We start from the raw sequence: 24,428 nt of genomic DNA on the forward strand, positions 1-24,428 counted from the left end.
CCAGGGCTAGAATGTAAGGCTTCTGGCCCAAATCTAGCATCTTTACATGATACCATGCAAAAGAATTAAATGAAAAGATTACTGAACATGTTATCCACAATTTATGAATGATGGAAACTTCAGTTCTGACTACAGTAGTTTTTACAACTCTATTTAACCTCATAACTTGTAAATAATACATTCGTGCCATATAATCTTATATCATCATTTTCCAGATCACATAAGTAGCTTTCAAAGCTCACCTCTGCAAAAAGAAAAGACTAAATGACTTGTCCCAAACCACCACCTCTTGACCAAAGTCAGTGTTTATCATGTGGAGAGAAAATGAAGACACAAAGTCAACAGTGTCTCCTCTCTACCTTTGAGTTCCCCGACCACAATGGCAGTAGTGGTTAATGTAGAATATTTTGAAGACTTTATGGAGGAAAAAGAGAGAGATTTATCTGACACATTATACACCAAACAATCCAAGAAATTCCCATTGGAAATTTTTGTTCCTGTTTTCTACACACTGGACTCAGATGTTCCCCACCCCACCCACTTGCTGTTATTTTCATGCTAACTTCCCTTCTTCCCAGGAAAACTGGGTGCCAGGATGAAGCTCAATAGAGTAAAAGTTAGTCTCTTGCTGCTGCCTACAGAATAAAAATTTCTTTATATGTCTTAAAAATTTAGGGCCGGCCTAGTGGCTCAATCGGGAGAGTGAGGCACTGGGAGCACCGAGGCCGCGGGTTCGGATCCTATATAGGGATGGCCGGTGTGCTTACTGGCTGAGCGTGGTGCAGACCACACTGTGCTGAGGGTTGTGCTCCTCTTACCAGTCAGAAAAAAATAAAATAAAATAAAATAACAATAATAATAATTTAGTTACATAGAAGTGTATCTATGATCCAAATAATGATCAGGTTGGACTAGAATCTATGCTTCTCTAATACCTGGAAACGGGAAGTTGAGCATCTTTCACCTGACTTGACCAGGGGAAAGGTATTTTGCATCAGATTGTTTTCTCATTGCAGATTACAACATCATTATCTCATTATCTAGTAAATGCTTTAACTATGTTCCACCCACACTCTGCTCTCTTTGGCAGGCAGTAAAATATGTCCACGTCAGTAAGCATATGACTGGATCTGTAGACCCTCCTGGAAATTTCCAACTGGATATTGATATCTCAGGGTTAATCTTCACTCATCATCCCTGTTTTAGCCGAGAGCATGTTTTGGCAGCCAAGCTTGCCCAGTTATATGACCAGTACCTTGCAAGGCAACAGAGAAACAAGGCGAAATTTCTTACTGATAAGGTACATGTGATCTTTTCCATGCTAACATTGATGGGGTTGGTTCTTCTGATAAGCCCAAACAATGAAAATACTTTCTAGCAGCAAAGTGTTTGTGTCCTTCACTGAGATGTTCCCTCTGCGATACATTGTCCTACCTAGAAACAAAAAGGAAGGACGGAGATAATGTGCCAATTCAGTGGCACACACTTGCCTTAAAGAGAAGATCCGTGTAAACGGTGCAAGTGATCACACCCACCAGAAGTGGGTACTAGATGGAGTAAGTGTGGTTATCATTTGCTTGTGTGATCTCAGATCCTAAGACCATTGGTGGCTTGAGAATCTCTCTGTCTTTAGAGACATTCCCATATTTACATGTATTTTTTTCCATTCTGTGGCACCTAAACACAAGCCCGTTCTTCTACTGATTCTCAAAGAAATGGCTATCCTTTTGAACTTATTTCCAATGTAACACTATCCTATGAGATTTTCACAGGTAATTTTGACTACAGGCAATTTTGACTGCATGCCCTGACTTTAAAAACTTACTGTCCAAATGAGAGAGAACTTCACAATACTTCTTTTTATGAGTTATAATTTTATGATTTCTTCATATCACAAAAATACCATTATATGTCAAGAACCCATAGAGACACACTGTTAGCTTTGAAAGAAAACTTGTTTCTGAGACACACACATAAATGTGATATTTGTCATGAGGAAATTGATTATCTGGGCCACAGAACAAAAATGGACATACACTATTCTTGATTATTCCAGTTTTTTAAAGAAAGAATAAAACAGTCATCTGTGAAAGTTCACTTTGGTGAAAGTTTGGAGACAGCTGGATGCTAAAACATCCATTCACAGAATGCTTGCTTGCAGTGTATTGCCTGGGAGAAGTGGGTGGGACTAATCACATTACTTGCAGTAGGTAATAGAGTTTCTAACTCAAGACTTGTATCCATGTCTTTTTAAGCTCCAAGCTCTCAGAAATGCTGTTCAGACTGGACTTCATCCAGAAAAACCTCATCCATCTCTTGATACAACCCAAAAAACCATCAATGAGTATAAATCTGAAATTTGGTGAGTAATGTTTATAATTATAACTATTGATTTTTCCCTCTTGTTAGATGTGTACATATTTAGAGTTTATTTTTCCAGATAGTTTCCCTGAGTGCACTGAATACATATGAAATTATGCCAGCTGAAATAATGAGATACCTTCATATTAACACAAAACTGGAAGCCATTAATATGAATGAGGATGTAGGGAAATGATCCCTTGCATATTCTGCAGATATTAGTAAAAATTGCTACAGCACTTTAGAGAACAGTCTGGCCACAGACTAGCAAAGTGTTCAAAGTGCCTATTAGCTCTGACCCAGCAATTCAGCTTCAGACATGTGCACTCTAAGGAGCTATGTGCACATGTGCACATATGGATGTGTGCAGGTATGTGCACAGCATCACACATGAAAGTAAGAAACCAGAAATAACTCAGTACCAGAATGAACACATCTTGGTACAGTCATATAGTGGATGTCTACACCGTGGTTTAAATAACTGAATTCCATCTGCATATATCTCCCTGGATAAATCTAGAAAACAATGTTGAATGAAAAAATCCAGCTGTAAGAGGATACTCACTATATGATATGTTTCACAAAGTCTAAAGAACACCTGAGACAGTACTCATTTGTTACAGGTACATGCAGGGGTGTACCTACAGGCAGAAAAGGTGCACAGCAGTTTATTCCTCCTTGGAGGGAGAAGTGGGGATAGAACGGGGGAGGTCTTCAAATGTAACTATAACACTTCATAAAAAAATCCTGAGTAAATGAGACAAAATGTCACTAGGTGTCATATTATCTATTATCTTTACTTTTCTGTTTCTTTGAATTATTCATAATCGAAAAATTAAAACCCTTATCATTGCCAAACAACAGGGAAATGTAGAATGTGAACATCACCTTAAGTCCCGTCCCTTGGAGAAAATCATGGTTATCAGTTTTTTGCTAGTTCCTCCCCCCCACACACACAGAGATATGTTTATGTGTATATATTTTATTTTTCAAAGCAATCATACTGCACGTACCATTCTGCAACTTGCTTTTTTATGTAAGATGCATCTTAGACCTTTTCCTATTACATCCAGGTCTATCTCATTGTTTAAAGGCTGGCATTGTGTAGTTTATTATAGTTCATAGAATCCCCAGTTGACAGGCATTGTATTAGCCCTATTTTTTATTATTTAAATTGTACTGTAATTAGAATTCTTATGTGTATATATTTGTGTACCTATATGAGTATTTCCATAGAATAATTTCTTAGAACAGAAAATAATAAATCTAAGAGTTTCTTTTTGTAAATGTATACTTTTCCTTTTACACTCTAGGCATGAGTTGAAAATTCTTCAGCAAAGTGCAAATTAGTTAACTTTGTATACTGCAATTGTAAAAGTATGAAGAGTATGTTTTTAAATAAAAATTATTTTTTATGTTAGAAGGAAAAACACTGCAACCTACTTGTGAGAAAAATTTTTGTTTTAGTACATGTTGGCTAAGAAAAAAGTGACAGAAAGCCTTTCTGAAAGCAATCTTTGTTTTATATGAACTTGTATTTTTTAATCACTATTTGAAAAACAGCACAACTGTGTGTATGAGACCTACAGACAATGCCAAGTGGACCCTGGATCACAGACCTATTGCAAGAATTCTGCCACCCCTGGAGATAAAAACCTCTGAGATTTAGCATTTATGACCCAGTAAAAGAGGAGATTTCAGTCTTTTAGTGACTTTTCCCTAGGTGGTAAAGCAAATTCTAGGCAGATGGTCTGTTCCTGGACAGTTATCAAGTCAACCTCCTGAAATCTGCTGACCAGCATCCCCGCCCCCCATAAACCTACTGAGCCCTTGTTGGTGCAGTTAACCTCGGCCAGCATCACTTGAAGCACTTTTCCATTTTATTTTCTATAGTGGCATCATGATTGAATGTTCTCTGAAGTAGAACCAGAATACATAGGGAAGGAAACACGGATGTTCATGCAATATAGGGAGACACTTTATTTAACTGTCTGTAATAGTCAAGGTATTAGTCTATTTCTGTTGCTCATAACAGAATACTTGAAACTGGGTGATTTGTAAAGAAATGAAATTTGTTTCTTACAGTTTGAAGGCTAGGAAGTCCAAGGGGTGCATCTGGTGAGGGCCTTTTTTTTGGTGGTGACTCTACAGTGACACAGGGTATCATACGGTGAATGGAATGAGCAAGAGAGAGCTGACCTGCTCACTGGCTCTCCTTATAAAGCCATCAGGACCACGCCCATGACCACCCATTAAGCCATCAATGGATTAATCCATTCATGGGGTACAGGCCTCACAATCTAATCACCTCCTAGAGACCCCACCTTTCAATTACCATAATAGGATTTCTCACCCTCATAACACTGTTATGATAGAGATCAAGTCTCCAACACACAAACCTCCGGGGGACACATCCAACCCTCAGCAACCTGTCTACTGGGTCGTCACTTTCAGATACATTCCATCTTGAACAATTAAAGATTCTATGACCCCAGATCCCCTGCAGCTACTACTTTATCTCTACGTTTCCCTTCACAGCCAAACCTTTGGAAAACATTTACTGTTCATGCAGTCTGCACTCCCCACCACCTCCACCTCACCTGTCTCGCTCCTGTACTCCCATTTCCTCTGAAGCTAGCTTGCCACAGCCCCTGTGGAACACTGTATTTTCAAGTGGAATGGAACCTCTCAGTGCTCTCAGCTCTTGGACACTGACACCATCCCCCTGCGCTGCCTGTTGTGACAGCCTGTTCCCCTTCCCTCTGTACAACATCCTCCTGGATGTCCTTGTGCCTCTGTAGCTACCCATCTTCTTCACCCTCCTTTGCCTAACCTTCCTCCTCTGCCCAGCTTATACATGTCCAGCATTCCTCCAGTGGTGGTGTTTTCTTTTTCACCTTTCTTTAAACCTATGTTTCTTCCTAGCCTGAATCCACTCCCATGGTTTTAAATATCATCTAGATGCTAGTGGCTCCCAGTGTTTCATCTCTGGGCTGTGTATCCCTTCTGTGCTCCATATCCTGTCCACATCAGGTTTCTGATAAGTGTTTCCCAACTCCCAAATCACAATTGTTTTTCCCTGTTCCTCCATAGCTCTCACAATTTGTAATTAAATATTCTTTTTGCAATTCTCTGCTTCTTTAGCTCTTGTCAAATTTTACTTGCTAAGCGTTCTTTTTAGCATTTCCAGGAACCTATTTTATTAGGTACTATTTTAAAAGTTGGAAAATATACCTCAAAGCCTAAATGTGTCATGTAACTCAGCAAAATAATTTTATACTGTGGTTTTAAAAAAATGAGGCAGGGAAGACAGCAGCTGAAGCAAAAAAGAACAGACCACCTGATAATGACAGATAACATTTGTGGACTCTTACCAGGTATCAAGCAAGGTTCTAAGCACATTATGTGATTATCTCATTTACTTCTCCCAACGCCCCTGTGAAGTCAGTTCTATTCACATCCTTGTTTGGTATGGAGCTTGCCCAAGGCCAGCTAGTAAATAATAGAGCCAGGATTCAAACCTGGGTAGTCTGGTTCCAACAACTGTGTTCTTAACCATGATGCTTGACTGCTCCTCAAGAAAAGTGTTTCTTATTCTAGTTCATCACTTTCTTTTCCAAAGACTTCAGAGAGTCCTGAATCTTGGCCACCCAGCCACTAACTATCTGTCATCTTTCCCACATCCACCAGTTGAACAAATACAAATTAGAACTCCTTGGTTTTCTATACCATCTCTACAGGCTAGGTCATCACAAGTACAACCTCCAGACTCAGGTTCCTTGTGGAGGTCAAGAGGTACTAATTCGTGACATGCTGCCTCCTTGGTTTCTCATGGCATTCCCTCAGTCAAATCTCTCATTGTGTTATCGTCATGTATGTATGTGTCTGTCTCCTGGGTTAAACTATAAACTCCCTGAAGACAGAAACACCTCCTGTCTCCTACACATTTCTGAATCCCTGGGAATGACACATGGTACTTGTTCAAGAATTAAATAATAGAGTACATCCATGGTCTGGATTTGGCTATCATTCGTAAGAGGGCTTAAAGTAAGGCATTAAATAATCCCCAAGCACTTTAAATAATGGAAATCAAGATGAAAGCATTTTCAAATGATGCCTCTTCAGATCAAGCCAAAACTATTGGTAATCTAGTTAGCACTGAAAACTTTCCAAGGCATGTGATAACATTACTTCATCTTCGCAGTATGGAAACTGTCATTTGTGTTAACACAGAAAGACTCTAATGTATTTGTTGTCAACTAGGACAACAGCGTACTTCGCTATGTTTACAATAATTTAGTCCATGAGAACTGACTTTACTGGTCATCTTATTTTTATAACTTCAAAGGTAGCTATTTGCTTAAAGGTGCATAATTTTACTAAGATTTTGCAAGGTAATTTAGTTTAATTGAAGTCAGATTCACAGAGGGAGAACAAATCAAATAAATCTCTCAAAACGGATCAGCATCCTATTGTCTTTAAATTTGTATTGGTATTTGGTTTTCCAGTACTTGTTTAGAAGTATTGTAGCTACCAAATTGAATATAGAATCACTGTTCCATTATTAATTTCCTTCTTTATTTGCAAATAAACACATCTAAGTAATTTTTTAATATATACTCATGTATTATATCTTGTAGGCAAACAAGAAAACTGCGTGACATGGAACAAGAAAAAGATCGAACATTGCTTAAGACCATCATAAAAGTTTGGAAAGAGATGAAATCCCTTCGAGAGTTCCAGAGGTTTTCGAATACGCCCTTGAAACTTGTTTTGAGAAAGTAGGATTTTTTCAAAAATTGTTTTATTGGCCTATAACATACATCCAGAAAAAAATGTATAAAACATAGATACAGTTTGAAAAATAATTACAAATGAATAACCATGTAACCACTCCCCCGGTTAAGAGATAAAAACATTGCTGTACACAGGCAGCTCCCATGTTCCTTTCCCCAACAGTATCTCCTTCATCTCAGAAGTAACAACTATCTGGACTACAATGAAACTTCTTCCACTGTGGTTTGAGAATTTATGGGCATCGTGTTAGCACAGCATATGGATTATTTAACTCAGAATGGCATTGCTGCTTAGTGGTCAATGTTGGACTCATATTCCACTCACCAACTGGGTGTTCTTGGACAAATTGTCTATGCTGCAGTCACCTCATGTGTAAAATGTGAATAGTCATAGTATCTACCTCACTGGGTTGTGAGTTCTTGTGTGCAACACTTCTAGAAGAGGAACTGGCACATTGCAAGCCCAATATGAGTATCTGCTGTTGTAATTACTCTCTTACCTAATTTCAAGAAATAACCAAGGTACTATAAATTATTTTAAAGGGAAAAAGTTGACCAGAAAGCAGACGAAGGAGCACATGAAGCAGAAATTCAAGCTGAAATCAGTGAAATGTTGGAAGAACACACAGAAGAGTACAAACAGAAGATGGAAGAGTACAGAACTTCATACCAGCAGTGGAAAGCCTGGAAGAAAGCCCAAGTTTGTAAACAGTTGCTCAGCCTGGAACAAGGCTGCCCAGGAAAGGTCTGGGAGGGTGGTCCCCTGAGACAGGAGGGAAACTGGACTGGCAGACTGGGGTCTCCTGCTGGCTCCACTCTGTCTCTCTCCCTGTCCCCTTACTAGGGGACAAAGGATGAACAAAATGACCGGTTAATGCATTTATTTCAAAAACCACCTGGCTTGTCGATACCAGAGCCAGCTTTATCCGTAATCATTCCATGGTACCACTTTGTGACTATTTGAGTGAACAAACAAGGAATAACGTAATCGCTAATCTGTGCGTCAAGCACCATACCATTTTACATGCATTATCCCATTGACTGCAGGTACTGATGCTTCTGAGTTTCCCTCAGAAAATTATTTAACATTGTGTACATGATGCTGCAAAACTGAATCCAAGGGCAGCAAATAATAGAACAGGGTTACCTGCAGTACCTGCTATCACAAGCCTTACTTTTTGGGGTTTTTTTTACTTTTTTTAAATTTTGTTTTTGTTTATTTATTTATTTTTTTCTTTAATGGGGTACTGTGTGATATTTCAGTACATGTACACAATGTGTAATGATCAAATCAGGACAATCAATATATCCATCGCCTTCAACATTTATCATTTCTTTGTGCTGAGAACATCCCAAATCTTCTCTTCTCATTATTTGAAAGTATACAATAGATTGCTGTTCATTATAGTCACCCTGTAGTGCTATAGAACACTAAGTGTTATTCCTCCTGTCTAGCTGTAATTTTGCATCTTTTGTATCCCTTAGCCAACTTCTCCTATCCTGCCTCCTACCTACCCTTTCCAGCCTCTGGTACCCACTATTCTACTCTCTACCTCTATGCAATCCACTTTCTTAGCTTCCACATGAGTGAGAATATGCAGTATTTTTCTTCCTGTTACTGGCTTTTTTCATTTAACAATGTCCTCCAAGCCCATCTCCATTGCCACAAATGCAGGATTTCATTCTTTTTCATGGCTGAGTAGTATTTCATTGTGTATATACCACACTTTCTTTATCCATTTATCTGTTGATGGACACTTAAGTTGATTCCATATCTTGGTCACAAGCCTTATTTTAATTTCAAGACGTGTCCTTGGCCTTGAGAACCAATATTAAAGATCACATGAATAGTTCATAGTTTTGAAGCTATTTCCAGGGACCAGGCACAATGATAAGTTCATGACAGACATTACTTCATTTCAACAACCTGGAAGGAGTTTCCTACGTTTGTCCCCATTTTGCAGACAAGAAAACTTAGGCACAGAGAGGTCAGGTGGCTTAGTAACCTGCCTGAGTGCACACACTGGTTGAGGTGAGACTGGGGTTTGCATCCAGGTCTATCTGGCTCTGAAGACTATGCTCTTAAAAGAAATTCCAGAATTCCTGTTTGATGTCAGGTTGCCTCTTACCCAACAGAGGGCCAAGAAGAAGAAAAAGAAACAGGCAGCAGAAGAATACCCTGATGACGAGATTGAGGCAACATCTCCCGAGGAGGATCCTGTGAAGCCCACCCCTCCAGAGCCCGTTGACCGGGCAGTGATAGAGCAACAGGTGAGGAAGAGGGCAGCCCAGAGCAGAAGGAGGCCTGGGGAGCCCACACTGCTCCCGGAGCTGAGCCTGGCAGGGAGCGTGACGCCCAATGACCAGTGTCCCAGGTGAGCAGATGCTGTGACCGCAAATGAGGTTGACATCTGACACACACTCACATGTGCACATGTGCACACACACACGCTGGAGTAAACATCTATTGAGCTACCTGCTATGCTCAAGAGGACCATTAACTCTGTGTAAATATATATTAAGTTGCACCAAATGAAATTGCTGACATTTGCCCACTTTTGATTTCATATGGTTCCCCTACCTAATGCATCCCCACTGGCTACTTAGGAGCACACTGTACAAAGCTGCCTGAAAGAGAAGCATCCCAACTGCAAATCTATGCCTTCTCTTCATAGGGGCTATCTGTGTGGCTTCTGGGTCCCTTATCTGTAATCTCAATGTGTCTTTTCTGTCCATTAGCATAATGTTCCTTCTCACTCTACAGACACCAAGGCTTCCCTTTGCCCCTTGATTTCAGCTGCTCCAGAGGCCAGCTTCTCTCTTTGAAGCCCTCATAGAACCTCCCAGAGGGAGCTGTGGGTTTGCCCTATCACTTGTATTGAACTCAGGCTATTAGAAGCATACCTTCCAGATTTGATAAAAATGCATTTCTGGTCATTTTTATTTTATGCCTAAGAGAAGCATCACTTTATTTATATAAATCTATACATATAATAAATTTATAAATGCACATGTATATGTTCATCATCTTTTCAAAAATTATAATAAAAATGTTTTAAAAAATTTCCTATATATATCTTTCCTACACCTTATAGCCATATTTCTCAGACTGTAGCCCCAGGATTAGCAGCATTGGCACCACTTGGAAACTTGTTAGAAGTGCAAACTCTCAGGTTCTACCTGAGACCTACTGAATCTGAAACTCTGGAGTGGGGTCCAGAAAACTGTTTTCACAAGGTCTCAGGTGATTCTGATGCTTGTTACAGCATATGATTGATTAAAGATAATCCATTAAAATCATCTATACCAGCAGCTCCCAGACTTAATTCTCAAGTAAACAAAAGACCTATCAAGAACACAGGAGATATTATAGACTGGCATCTTCAATCTTCCAACATAAAAAGTGAGAATTCAAATCCAGTCAGCCTTGAAATTCATTAGGATGTGTGGGTTAATTAGGATGACATTGTTAAGACTTCCTACAGCCTTCCTGGTTTCAAACTTCTGTTAATGATTTGCTTATTCTTAAATTGCAGCTTCTTGTGCATTTCCATGTTTTCTGTCACCTTCTTATTTGGAAGCTATATGTAAACTATTCCCCAGTGCTAAATTAAATATTTTCAGACCACAAATACCATACCATATAATTTTGTCATAAAAGTTCAAAATATGTGATGATAGATCATGTGTCTTAAAGGGAAAATGTGAGCTTGATTTGGGCATTTTTTATGGTGAGTCCCATTTTTACTAAGAATGTACACTCTGTAAAAATAAATTACAGAGTTTTCACTGGGATTTGGGACTACAATCCAGGTTTTCCCCAAGCCAATGACTATACTCTCCCCTCTTCATCAGGCACTCAGGTAAGGGGGACTAGGTAGAAAAGGGGGGTGCTTTAGGTCCATCTGCTGCACGAGGTTACTGGGAACAACAGTTCTGCGTGGAGTTCAAGTCTGTGGGTGACTTGACTATTCCTTGCAATTTGATGTTAAATATCTTTTATAGAAAAAAAGGCTAAAGTCATTTGAGTAACTTCACGTTGGGATAAGTCTAAATTGTAGAGATATAAGAAGTTAAAACTTGCACCCAGTTTAATAAGTAGAGAATTTCTGCTTGAGATAATGAAAAAATTCTTGAGACAAACAACGGTGATGGTTGCACAACATTATGAATGTACTTAATGACACTGAACTGTAGACTTAAAAAAAGGTTAAAATGATAAATGTTATGTTATATATATTTTACCACAATAAAAAAGTTTCTCAATAAACTATCACTATGAGCTTGTTTTGGATTTTGATGCCCTCCCCTTTTTCTTTCCTTCACAAGCTTGAATTGCTATTGATTTAACCAATAACTGGTGTTTTTTGATTGGCATCTGTGCAAACATATACAGTAAAATTAAAGACCACTCTTAGAAGTTTTCTTTTTTAACTTTCTGGCATAAGAATGATATGCTTTAACTCTTGCAAGGTGGCAGGATAACTTTGTGATTCTAATCATTGTGATTCAAATGATCTTTAAAAATAAGGAACATTTCTAAATACCCTGATTCCATTGAGCAGTCACTTACATCTGAAAATGTTGAGAAAAAGCTTGAGTCTTGTAGAAAAGATGTTGGTCTAACTATTATAATATGCTACTATATTTTCACAACAAAACTTCTTACCCAAATACGAGTTAAGTCATTACTGTCCCTTATGATTTGAATTCATTCCATTTAGCTGGGAATACGTTTACACTTACTTAAAACTTTGGGATGCAAATGTAAGGCTTATTTGAAAAAAACTGAGCAGGCTGTAGTACAATGCTCGGGCCATAGTTCTTAAATCCCCTGTGCCCTTTTCAGTGCCTGTTAATGGCTTCTCCATAAGGTCCACATCACAATATTTTATTATAGCATGCTCTGCAAGACCTGTGGCTATTTTGGTTAAATAAGGGACAACGTGACTGACAGAGTTGCCTCTGGTATATCTTGTTCTGCTCAGTGCCCATTTGTCAAATACTCCAGTGATCCTTAGTAAATTAATAGTAATCCCACCTGTGACTGGTCTTGTTTTGCAGGGCAGAGGTCTCCCGAAGGGAAGATGTAAAGAGGCGCTCAGTGTATTTAAAGGTGCTCTTCAACAACAAGGAGGTGTCCAGGACAGTCAGTCGGCAACTAGGAGCAGACTTCCGAGTTCATTTTGGACAGATTTTCAATTTGCAAATATTCAACTGGCCAGAGAGTTTAACACTTCAGGTACACATGTTATTTACAGTTGCTGTCCCAAGACTCTTTTGGTGATTGCAAGTGTGAGATAGTTTTAAATCATTCATTGGTTTTGCTGGTATCTTGATAGAGTCTCAAAGGGAGCAAGTCAGCCTCTTTCTTGATGCTTCTGTTCTTAAAGTCTTGGTGGGAGGAGTCCGTTATCCCATGTGTCTTCTGAGAAGGCTGGCAGAATAACTCTGGCCACAGTGCTCAAGTATGGTGCCTCGAGATAGGGGAGGGGGGATGAAAGATGGCAGGAGAAAGGGGGATCTCCAGCTCATTCATTGAAGAAATACTTCAATATCACCTCGCCCAGGACCCCGCATCATCTAACAAATCAATTATGCCACAACTACAGGTGGTTATTATTGGGGGGAGGGGATACAGATGCTAGAATCCCCCCATAATTAATAAATCTCCCCGCTAGTCTAAATCCCACCATTAGCAATATATTTATTTGTGTCTATTTTGGTTTCCTGGGGCTTCCATAACTAAGCACCACAAACTTGGTGGCTTAAAACAATAGAAGTTTATTCATTCATAGTTGTGGAGTCCTGAAGTATGAAATCAGGGTGTCAGCAGGGCCACCCTCCCTCCACAGCCTCTAGAGGAGGGACTTCCCTGCCTCTTCCACTTTCTGGTGGCTCTTGGAGTTCCTTGGTCTGCTGTAGCATAACTCCAATTTCTGCCTCCATCTTCATAGGGCCTGCTCTGCATCTCTGTGTGTCCTTTTTCATCTCTTAATAAGGACACTGATAGAGTTTGAATATGTTGCTCCCCAAAAGCTCAAGTTGAAATCTGATTCCCAACTTGGCAGTGTTGGGAGCTGTTGGGTCATGGGGGCAGATCCCTCAAGAATAGATGAATGCCTTTCGGAAGGGACAGGTAGTGAGTTCTCACTTTAGTAGTGCCTGTGAGAGCTGATCATTTATTTATTTATTTATATTTTTGCTGGTAACATCAGTTTTGTTGGGTTGAGGCAGCAACTATAGCTTGGCTGGGGGCAGGCCAGCCATCACAGGTTGTTGTGTTCCAGCAAGGTCTGGTCCAGTGCCTGGTAAGTCTCCACATTTTCCTCCTTGGCACTGGCCAAGGTCTCTTGCAGGTCGTCAATGGTTTTCTCCAACTTTGCCACAGACCTTTTGACAAACTCTGCTTGGGTCTCAGCCTCTTTCAGCTTCTCCTCCAGCAGTTTGATCTCCTCTTCACATTTATCCTCTTTGGTGGAATAAAGGGCCCTGGCACCACCCACCCAACCCCTACCTCCAATCTTGCTTCCTTTCAGCTTGTGATCTGTTTGTAGCCCATGGGCTGCCCTGACACTTTCCACCAGGTGAGTAGAAGCAGCCCGAGGCCTGCACCAGATGCAGCTGTCCCAGAGTCATAAGCCAAATGCACCTCTTTTCTTTATAAATTACCCAGTCTCAGGTATTCTGTTGTAAGCAACAGAAATGACTAATTCAGAAACTTTCAGGGCCTAACCTAATCCACTATGATCTCATCTTGACCCTTAGCTAATTACATCTGCAAAGATCCATTTCCAAATTAGGTCACATTCTGAAGTTCTGTGTGGACATCAGTTTTTGGAGGATGCTGTTCAACCCACTATACTGTCTTGAGGCTTGTTTGTTCTTTTGGTGAATCCTCTCTTATGATGCCAACAGATTCCTTTCTTGTGATTCTAATGGGCATGTTTACTAGGGCTGCAAATCTGTGGCATACATGCCCTTGCTTTTCCCATCCACCACCAGGCAGAAATCACTAAACTTCGTCCATCACTTATGCAGAAATTTCTCATTCCCATTCACTACCCTTTCCAGTAATGAATTGGTCATGCCCTTTTTTCCCCACTGAGTCTGGACATAACTTCAGAATCCTTCTCAACACAATTCTCTAGGCAGCCACTACCTTTTGATTGTAATTAACATTAAGTCTGTGGGGACCATTACAGATGTATAATTAATAAAATATTTACATACTTCTGTACTGAATGGTAAATAGCTGTTGCCCTGTCCAACCCCTCTGCCCCCACCAAGATGCCACCCTGGCCACATAGACCCCACTTCCAAGACCCCCTGGATTTTCCCACAATTAACTAACTAAAGGAGGTGGCTGACCTAGGTCACTTCACAACGCTGTTCCCAAGCTGTGAGGGACAGCTCTTCTGACTGGTTAGTGCCTTGCCCTGTGTTGTTCAACATTTTGAATATCCACCCCTGCCTAGACCTCAGTAGTTAAAAACCTTCTAAAACTGGTAGAGGGAGTTTGAGACAGCTAAGATGGAAAATTCTTCTGACAGTGGGAAGGAAGCACCGTAGAAATGCTTGGAATGGAAGGAGGAAAGCTAAGAAATGGGAGGGGGACCTTAACCTAGCACTGGGCACCCAAGGTCAATTGCCGCAGCTTGGGATTTTTCCAGAGCCTGTGGCAGTTTCTGTCCCATACCTTTTCATCTGTGATCTGGGGATAGGTGTGGCTAGAGGGTGACCCTCATTTACAAAGCATCTCGAGCATTAAGACTCAAGCCGAATTCCTTTGCTGTACTGAGAACAGCATTCATATCTGCACAATGAGAGTGAAAACATTTTTCTTGAAATTTTAGAACTTGGTTTAGTTCAGTCACTCATATAATTCTTTAAAACACCATCTAATTTTTAAAAAATGCTTATGTATTCTAGAATTTGAAAAAAATGAAACTTATTTTGCTGCTAACTTACCATTAATATGGATGACAGGAGAAAGCAAGTACATTTTTTAAAAGTAAAGGATGGTATTAGAAAGGGGATTGAATTTGGAGGTTTGGCAAATATTTGAGATTTCCTTAAACCTGAAAATTCCCTTTCTGAATATCCTCCGTGGGAAAATAATCTCTTCATAAATTTCTACTCACCCCAGCTTGATTCATAACTCTGGATAGATACAGAGAGTGAAATGAGGTGATTGTGTCTGACATAAGAGCGGAGAGCCGCCCAGCTCTGCACTGAAAAGGAGGGCTGAGGTGGCCTCCAGATGGGAGGTTGGTGGCACAGCCAGTACCGATGGATGCCTGTGCTCTCAGGTCCACCTGGACTCCTCGTCCATCTCCTCTGAGGCTCCTGCTGAGGCTGATGGTCTGGAATATCTGAAGAGCTGCTCTTCTCTGTCCTCTTAGCAAAGCAATGGCTGAGTGGGCCCTGTCACCCTCTTACTGGATTTCGACTAATCCAGTCACCTCATCGCCACTCACTGTGAGATGCACCCTTCTCTGAGCCACCTAAACAGGATGCACCATCAACAGAATGACACAATCCAATTTCAGATATGTTAAAATAGAATGTTCTTTAAACCACTAATACCTGGTTAAGAGCAGCCTTTCTTAGCCAGGGATTCCCTGCAGAGGCCCTGGGGGCAGTACCCTCTGGATGGCGTGGGGTTTAGGAACACATTTGTGGGGAGACTTGCATTCTGCCAGTTCTAAAGTCCCGCATCTTCACTGCTTCCCACATTAACCCTCCTGCCCTGCCCCGAACCCATTCGCTTAAGCTAAAACTTGAGGTAAAACTTAAAGCAAACACCCAAAAAATGTCTAAATTAAGAGTAAAACTTGATCGAGAAGGTACATACAAACTTGAAGCCCAGTTGGTGCTTTTCTGTCACCTGCCCTAATATAGGAGGAGTTGCTGGGGGCCAGCATAGAAGCTTCCCCTTTTCTACATTTCAGAGAACAGCAAAGATTGCAGTATTTAGGGTTCTGCCTCCTAGAGTGAGATTCCTCCTTAACTGGTCCTCTCCGTTCCTCCCCTGCAGAGGACAAGCTGATGTGAGAAAGACCAAGATTAACTGAGAAGACCAGATAGAGAGCTAGAGCAAAGCCAGGGAGCGGCACACGGCACCATGACAGGCAGGAAAGCGAGGGGGCCTCAGCAAGGAGATCCCCACCAAAAATGTCAGGAAGGTGGGAGAGATGGCGGGAAGGCCCTCCCCTCGCACCGGCACCAGCCTTTCCTGCTGATTGATGAGCACTCAGACCACCCAGGCCGTTTGTGAAACCCACTCCCGCTATGGGCAGTTGGAAATTTTCTGAATTCGTTTAGAAGGAGAAAAATATCTTCTGCATCCCGCCAGCACACCTATATTTTATTTCACATATATTCTAAAATAAAAACAAAGCCTCCAGCACTATCTCCTGTTTACTATCTTGAATATTAGCTTGCTGTAGATGTTGCAATCAAAACATTTAAAAAAAAAGAAAAGGAATGTGAAAAGGGTAATTCTCAGAAATACTATGAAATGAATTTTTTAAACAAAAAAGCAAGATTTTCTCCTATACTGCCAGGAATATGCTCACAGGCAATTAGCTTGGCCCTAAGAACTGAATTGTGTGAACTTTTTAAAAAAATTATAAATTGAGGGAGTCTTGGCTAACTTCTTAAGCTATTTTTACATAACTGATAACTGATCAAATCACATATCACAATGGCGTAATGGCATGATTTTTTATGATTGAGTAGCAGCCGCAGATGAAATTAATTTAGTGAATATTGTATTTCAAGTCTCTGGGAATTGTACTATGCTATTTGGAAATTTTCCATCTAATGACTACTTTTGAATTAGGGAAGTTTCAAGAATTACTGGCAACTTTAAGAGGGTAAGAAAAAAACCACCTTAAATGAATCTGTTTATGCCAGTGCCATTAAATTCTTAACTTTAGGGCCTAATGTGTTTCAGAAAACATTATGAGATTCTCAAAACAATAACACATCCATTAATAACTCAGCAACCAAGTCATGAATATTTGCTGCTTGTATATTAGTCCATTTTTGTTGCTTATAAGAAGATACATAGAACTGGGTAATTTGTAAGAAAATGATATTTATTGCTTACAGTTGTGGAGGCCGGGAAGTCCAAACATTTATGGTGAACATTCTCTGGTGGTGGCCCCACAGCAACCCATGGGTCTCACGTGGCAGCAAATGGTGGAGCAGAGAGAGACTAACCTCCTCATTCACTCTCCTTTTAAAGCCCTCAGAACCACGCCCCTGACCACCATTATTAATCCATTCACTATGGCATGGTCCTACAATCTAATCACTTCTTCAAGGCCCCATCTTTTCATTACCACAGTAGGATTTCCCACCCTCAACAGTTACAGTGGGATTAAGCTTCAGTGAGTTTGGGGGAAACAATCTACAGCAATTGTTAAGAGCCGTCTACATGTCTAACACTGAGCCTGGGGTGTGGTGGAGAACTGGAAGCCATGTAAAAATGTCCCTGCTTCAGGGAGTTTCAATCCATCTGGGAGATAAGAGAGAACTACAAAGAAATAGTACTCATCAGCGTACAGATGTAAAGGACCAGTGAATGGGACAGGGCTGACTGTGAGGGCACAGGGCTGACTGTGAAGTGTTTATTTCTCCGTGTGCACCATTAAGGCTCAGTGCTTCCTAGTCAGGCTCGAGATAAGAATGCCCAGGCGTTCCTCTAAGCAAAAGTGAAGTCCAAAGGCTGGCACAAAAAGCCAGGAGGGAGGGAATGCGATCGGGCCTGGAAGTAGAAATGGGAAGAGGGAATTAGTTAAAGCAACACGGCAGCCTTGAATGGTGAGATCAACAGAGTTTGATGCCAGATTGACTTGAAGGAGTAAAAAGGAGTAGAATTAAAGTTGGCCCCAAGAGAAGGGTGAGATCGGACTTCACGGGACAGAAGAGATGGAGCTGCTCAAGATTTCTTCTAGAAAGGTCTAGAAATTCTTGACTTCCAAGGTCTTTCTAAAATAAATGCTTGGCCTTTTACAAATGAAACTTGACTTACAAATTCAAAAAGTGTTGGGATGATTATCTTCATTTCTTTATTTATCACTCACGTCTCTAACTTTAGCCCACATTCATCTTCCTCACTCCAAAAAAAACTAACAACTGATGTATAATACTGCTGGGTGGCTTTTAAGTATTTAGCATTATTATTTTCCCTTATGAATCAATCCTGGTGAGCTTTTATATTCCTGGCAGGTGGGTCGAGATAATGAAGTTTTCCTTTTAACCTAGTCAGCGATGACAACTTTCCCGTCTCAGGGCCTCCTGATTTCTCTGGCTCATCTGCAGAATGGCACTGTCAGTGTGGGAAAAACAGTCATATTTGGAGAAGTGTCCTTGTTTACCCTTGCCTAGCTCACTTTTGTGGTTAGGGTTGGTCCTTGTGGACATAAGCCCTGAACAGATATTTTTTCCACACACATTTCACTTGTCCATGCTTTTAATTGGATTATTATGAGTCAGTTGTTGAAAGGCAGCCCTAGGAGCTGAGGGAATCAGGAAGCCCTGCAGTGTGCAGAGCAGAGGAGTCAGGTGGCTGAGTGCAGGTAGGAAGGGCAGGTGGACGCTGTAGGGTGGGTGGATTGCATGAGGCAAGGTGAAGACAGGTGGACTCATCAAATGTAAGAAGATGAGGGCTTGGACTTGACAGAGGCCTGTGAAAATGAGAGAAATCTCTAGGAAATAACACTTATTAAGTGTCTACTGCAGGCCCAGGTTCTTAACACATGCTATCTCATGGTATCCTGGAAAAAACTGTGGGTACTATTAACCTTACAGTTTTAAAGATGGGAAAACTGAGTTTCAGAGATGTTGAGTAACTTAATAACACAAAACAAGTCAGGTGGCAGAGCAGAATTCAAACCCAGATCTGTTTGACTTGCAATTTTATGGTTGTTTCACCATATTAATTGGTTTTAATGGTAAAAAAGAGCAAAGTCCAAAATTGACATATCTCCTGCACTTTGAAAACTGATTACTGTGGGAGAAGTCTCAGAAAACAACCCAGGCATTAGCATGTATTGAGTTGTGTTGATATTTAAAAATATCTAGTATAAGATAATAGTTATTGAACAATTACAATATGCCAGCACCATGTTAAGCCTTTTCCATGTATAAACTCATTTAATCTTTACAGCAGTTCTATGGTATCTGTATTATTATTCCCTTGATAATCAGGAGATGGAGAAACTGACATGTGGAGAAGTTAAGTAACTGGCCTGAGGTCACGCAGCTGGAAAGGAGCAGAGCCTGGGCACAGATACCACCTCACTATGCTGCAACCACCTGTGCTTTGTACATTCAATTCAACAAGTGTTTATTGAGCATATATGTTGTCCAAGGCACTGTGGGAAAAGGGAAAATGAACTAAACATGGTCCCTGACATGACAACCAGATTGGACGGCAGTGGGAAAATGACATGAAGACCTGGTGACTGGGATCCAGTGGAACAGGAGGGGAGAAAATGGAGATGCGAGAGGAGGGTCCCCTCCCAGAGCTTGGCAGAAAAGGGAAGTGGTGGGGTATGGAACAGGGGCTTGGAAGGATTTGGTGGTTTACTTTAGGGTGTGGTTGACTGGAGCGTGTTTGTCAGCTGTGAGAAAACTAACCAGTGCAAAAATGACCGATGACACTGGCGCAGGGTGGGGGAGGGAGAGATCTGATTCTACAGGATACTGGGAGGTGTGGGATCAAGATATGATAGTGGGATTGGCTTTATGAAGGTCCCTTGAGGAAGGAGTGTTGACACAGGAGAGGTGGTAGAGAGCAGGGCTGTGAGAGGATTTCACATCTGATGTCTTCAAGCTTTTCGGAGAAGGAAGGGAGTCTGGACAGGAAAGTAGGAAAGGTTTGGTTCAACACTGAGCCGAAGTGTGAACATCAACCAGGAGATGACTAACAGGAGTGGTGAATGGCACCCAGGGTGACCGAGATTAAAGAGCAGCCACTTGTCCTGGATCCAACACTACCAAGTGCATGAGTTGAAACTGTTTTTTTTTAATTAGGGAAACATGACTTAAAACCATGCAATATAAACTTTTCTTCAAAATGGAATATTACTATTTATTTATCTTAGCTCGATTTCCCTAAATTTCTAAGGTTCATCTTTTCAATACAATTCTAAATCCTGCTAGCAGTTAAACATGTACCAGATCCTTAGGTTAAAACAAGCAATATTCCAAATGCAGAGAAGTAATAATAATTTCATAAATAGCCCCAGCTTTGTAGTAGTGTATCTAATTGCTATTCTGAATTCACTGCTGCTTTGCTTTACACCACAGCAGAATTTTTGAACAGTTAAATGTAAATAATGTAAATCAAATCTTATTTTCTGGCTTGTTTCTTTATTAACATTCTACCTTCAAAGACACAGTGACACACACGTACTCATTTTACTTAAAGCAGTGGTTCTCAAACAGGGATAATTTTGCCACAAACGGGACATCTGACAATGTCTGGAGACACTTTTCATTATCACAACTGGTGAGGAGCTACTGAAATCTCTAGTGGGTAGAGGCCAGGGGTGCTGCTAAACATTTTACAATGTACAGGACAACTCACAACAACAAATAATTATCCAGCCCGAAATGTCAATAGGGCTGAGGTTGAGAACACCTGGCTTAGAGAGAAAATAAAAATTAAACTTCATTATTCAGAAAGCCACTTATATTCCTATTTAAAGCCCAAAGTACCCATTTCCTAATTTTTAAAAATAGCATTTCATCCTAGCATTAAATAGAACTGCTGCTACCTTAAAAGAGTAGGGTGAAAAGTTTGGGGAAATTTGGGATTTTTTTGCTTTGTCAGATGAAATCCATTTTTTCTTATGGAAACGTTGGAAATTGTCTTCTGAAGCAGTAGTCCCAATCAGCAAACCCCTCATTCCCCCAGAGGTCATTACTGCCCTGTCCTATGGACTCAGCACCAAGGGTCCCCACTCAGTTCCTCTCTGGACACTAGATAGGAACATGATTCTAGAGACCAGGGACAAGGATCCTTCCACTGACCTCCACCAGAAATGCCCTTTATGTGATCACTCTTTGTTTTATTGGTTATCACTGTCTGGTGACCAGCACAGGGCACCTCCATGAGGAATAAAAACCAAAACAGAAGCTCAGAAGCAACTCTTGAGGTCCTTCTACAATAAAATATTTGATGAACCCATAAAGTGTAACAGGGATGTTTTTCAAAGCCACTGGAGTCATATAATATAGGAACTTTGTCCTGCACAGCTGAGTAAACAAACACTTGATTCCTTTATTACAGAAGGGGTTGTAAGGTATCTGAAAAATATTTGGATTTGTTCTTATTTTAAAATATGTTTCATATCCTAATTTAGCTGTCTTGGGTGTTGAGTGTTTTGGAATTCTGTAATCCTAGGAGTAGTTAGGAGATACTAGGTCAGGAAAGGTTTAACTGAAAACAGATGGTCCCTAAATTACAATGGTTCAACTTAACAATTTTTTGACTTTCTGATGGGTTTATCAGGGTATTAAATGCATTTTTGACTTATGATATTATGATTTATGATGGGTTTTTTGGGACACAACCATATCATAAGTCAAGGAACATCTTTGCTAAATACTACAGTTATGTCACTTTCTGAAGCATATTATCATCATCATAAATTGCATTTTCTGATTATGAATATGTTTTCTATTCACTTAACTCGAGGTAATATCAGGATTTCATTAGCTCCTGAATTTTTTGTTAAAGCATTTAAGCCTTGATGTGGTTCATTTTCACCTCCTTACCTTTGGGAACCCAGAGATATAGATGAAATAATAAAGTTTCTCCTTTAATATTTTTATTGGCCCTGATGATGTAATTACAAATAAGGAATATACCATCAAATTCCTATAAATCTTCAGCAGCTTAAAAGATTTGTTTAAGAAAATATGTATATAGGTCATCCTAAAAAGATAGATCTTACAAATTTAAATTCAATTTAAATAAAATGTTTATTTCATAAAGTTTATTAAAATAAATTCACCAACAAGATTTCATGAAACATTTGGGAAATGTAATCTTCTTTATGAAAGAGTTTTTCAAACTGCAAAGTACTGTAAAAATGCATGTGCTTGCTGATAATGTATGCACAACAGAAGGAGAGGATTTATTGAGTTCATACTGAAAGGCAGACACTTTTCATCCATCTCACTTAAGCTTCTCCATTGTCTTCCTGCTAAGCTTTAGGTAACATCCTCATTTTACAATGACAGCAAAAACAGAGAAAGCAAAGCTTTGGAGTCGTGCCCATGGTCACACAGCTGTTAAGTGGCAAAGCCAGGATTCAGACCCAGATCTTTTGGACCACGAGGCTGCCCTGTTCTGCCCTCTGCAGGCTGTGGAAGCAGCTGACAGTCACTGGGGAGTAACATAAGACACATGAAAAAATCTGGGAGCCACACTACACCAGGTCTACCAGCTGTTCAGAGAAGAGAACAATCCCATCTCACGGATTTATCATCTAATGCCTTCTATTAAGAGTTAACATGCACCCTTCTAGATATATTAATTCACAGATGGTAGGTCCTGGGCATTCAAACGGAAATCAAACAAGCTCTCTACTGTCAGGAATTTCACTATCCAGTGAGACAAATCGACATGTAAATAAGGAGTTTTGGTAGAGAGACTAGTGTTCTATATGGAAACCATACGGTATGGTGGTGGCACATGAGTGGGCATTGCTAGATGTCCTAGTCAGTTTGGGCTACTTCGACAAAGTACTACAGACTGGGTGGCTAATAAATAACAGAAATTTGTTTCTCACAGTTCTGGAAGCTGGAAGTCTGAGATCAGAGTGCCAGCATGGTCAGGCTCTGGTGAGGGTTCTCTTCTGGGCTACAGCCTGCTGTCCTGTTTTATCCTCACATGGCAGGAGGACAAGAGAGCTCTCTGGGGTCCCTTTTATAGGGCACTAAACCCATTCATGAGGGCACTGTACCCTCATAACCTAATTACCTCCCAAAGGGCTTACCTCATAATACCATCACATTGGGAGTTAAGATTTCAACATATGAGCTCTGAGAGAACACATTCAGTGCATTGCAGTAAATACTTGGCAACTTATTGCATGCCTACCTCAGTGCTCAGTAAAATGTGGGCATGTGACAGCATGTTAATGTACCTGAATTGAAGTGAACAGAGCACCCTTGTCTTGCTGAGACAGCAACCACATTAGAAGTAGTGAGCAACCAAGAAGTCTGTGACAGGAAGAGTTCAGTGGTCTTTTGACCACTATCACATATGCTAAGGTGATGCTCTAAGCTTTGTTTACTGGCTTTTTTTTAAAAACTGTATTTCCATTTTTTTTAATTTAAATTTTTTAAATTGTGGTAAAATATCCATAGCATAAAAATTACCATTTAAATTATTTTAAACTTTTTTTATTGAAACATAATTAATTATACATATTTGTGGGTTACAGAGTTGACTATCAATACTTGTGTGCAATATGTGATGATCAAATCAGGATAGTTAGCATATTCGTCATTACAAAAAGTGATCATTCTTTGCGTCCATCAACCAGTTTTTTGTACTTGCATTTCTTCCTGTTCTTTCATTCAGATTTTAAGTTCTCTTTCAATCACTCACTATTTTTCATCAATTTGTCTAAACTAATTATATACTAGGGAGCATGGTTATGATGTTAAGAGGATTCTTAATTGTTTAATCACCTTTTTGGTTTTTCCTGGCCCGTGAGGAAGTCATAGCAAAAAGTGAGTTTTGAAGTGGAACCATTGTTGATTAAAATCCCAGATTTTTGATTTACCAGATGGATGACTGGGAAAAATTTCTCTCTGGCATTGAGCATCAAATCCATCATCTAGAACTGTTGGGTATGTTATGTTGTTTAATTTCCCCCACAAACCATCCTTCATAGGGTTGCAGTAAAGATTAAACAAGATAACACATGAAAGCCCCTAGCGGGCTTCATACAAAGAATGGCTCAATGAATTAAAATTTTGGCAAAAAGTTAAAAAATTTTTTAAGTGAAAGAAAATACACCATTTTTTCAGGGTGAAACTTCATTCCCATAAGTCTTTCTATAATTTCATAGGTCAAAACAAGGTCTCCTGTGAAATAAACAACAACCTAGTATGTGTTCTTTAAGCTGTGTGAGATTACAGAACTGTAGGCTCTTAAGAGTTCTGGGACAAGCAATAGATGGCACTCTTTCCTGTCAGAGTCTGAACCAATAAAAATATGGAGAAAATGTGTAA

General features: G+C 40.1%; 1 protein-coding gene across 1 annotated transcript in view; it reads left to right on the top strand.

Moving 5' to 3' along the window:
• The window catches only part of CC2D2A (coiled-coil and C2 domain containing 2A), a 116,939-nt gene that overhangs the window by 46,692 nt on the left and 45,819 nt on the right, over positions 1 to 24,428 (top strand). Inside the window, exons 11-16 of the mRNA XM_063108025.1 lie at positions 1,091 to 1,300; positions 2,256 to 2,362; positions 7,002 to 7,142; positions 7,701 to 7,857; positions 9,294 to 9,532; positions 12,222 to 12,399. Coding sequence (XP_062964095.1) covers positions 1,091 to 1,300; positions 2,256 to 2,362; positions 7,002 to 7,142; positions 7,701 to 7,857; positions 9,294 to 9,532; positions 12,222 to 12,399 — 1,032 coding nt within the window. The remainder of the gene's footprint in view (positions 1 to 1,090; positions 1,301 to 2,255; positions 2,363 to 7,001; positions 7,143 to 7,700; positions 7,858 to 9,293; positions 9,533 to 12,221; positions 12,400 to 24,428) is intronic.

Source organism: Cynocephalus volans, chromosome 9, assembly GCF_027409185.1.
Source record: "Cynocephalus volans isolate mCynVol1 chromosome 9, mCynVol1.pri, whole genome shotgun sequence".
NCBI classification, from domain to species: Eukaryota; Metazoa; Chordata; class Mammalia; order Dermoptera; family Cynocephalidae; genus Cynocephalus; species Cynocephalus volans.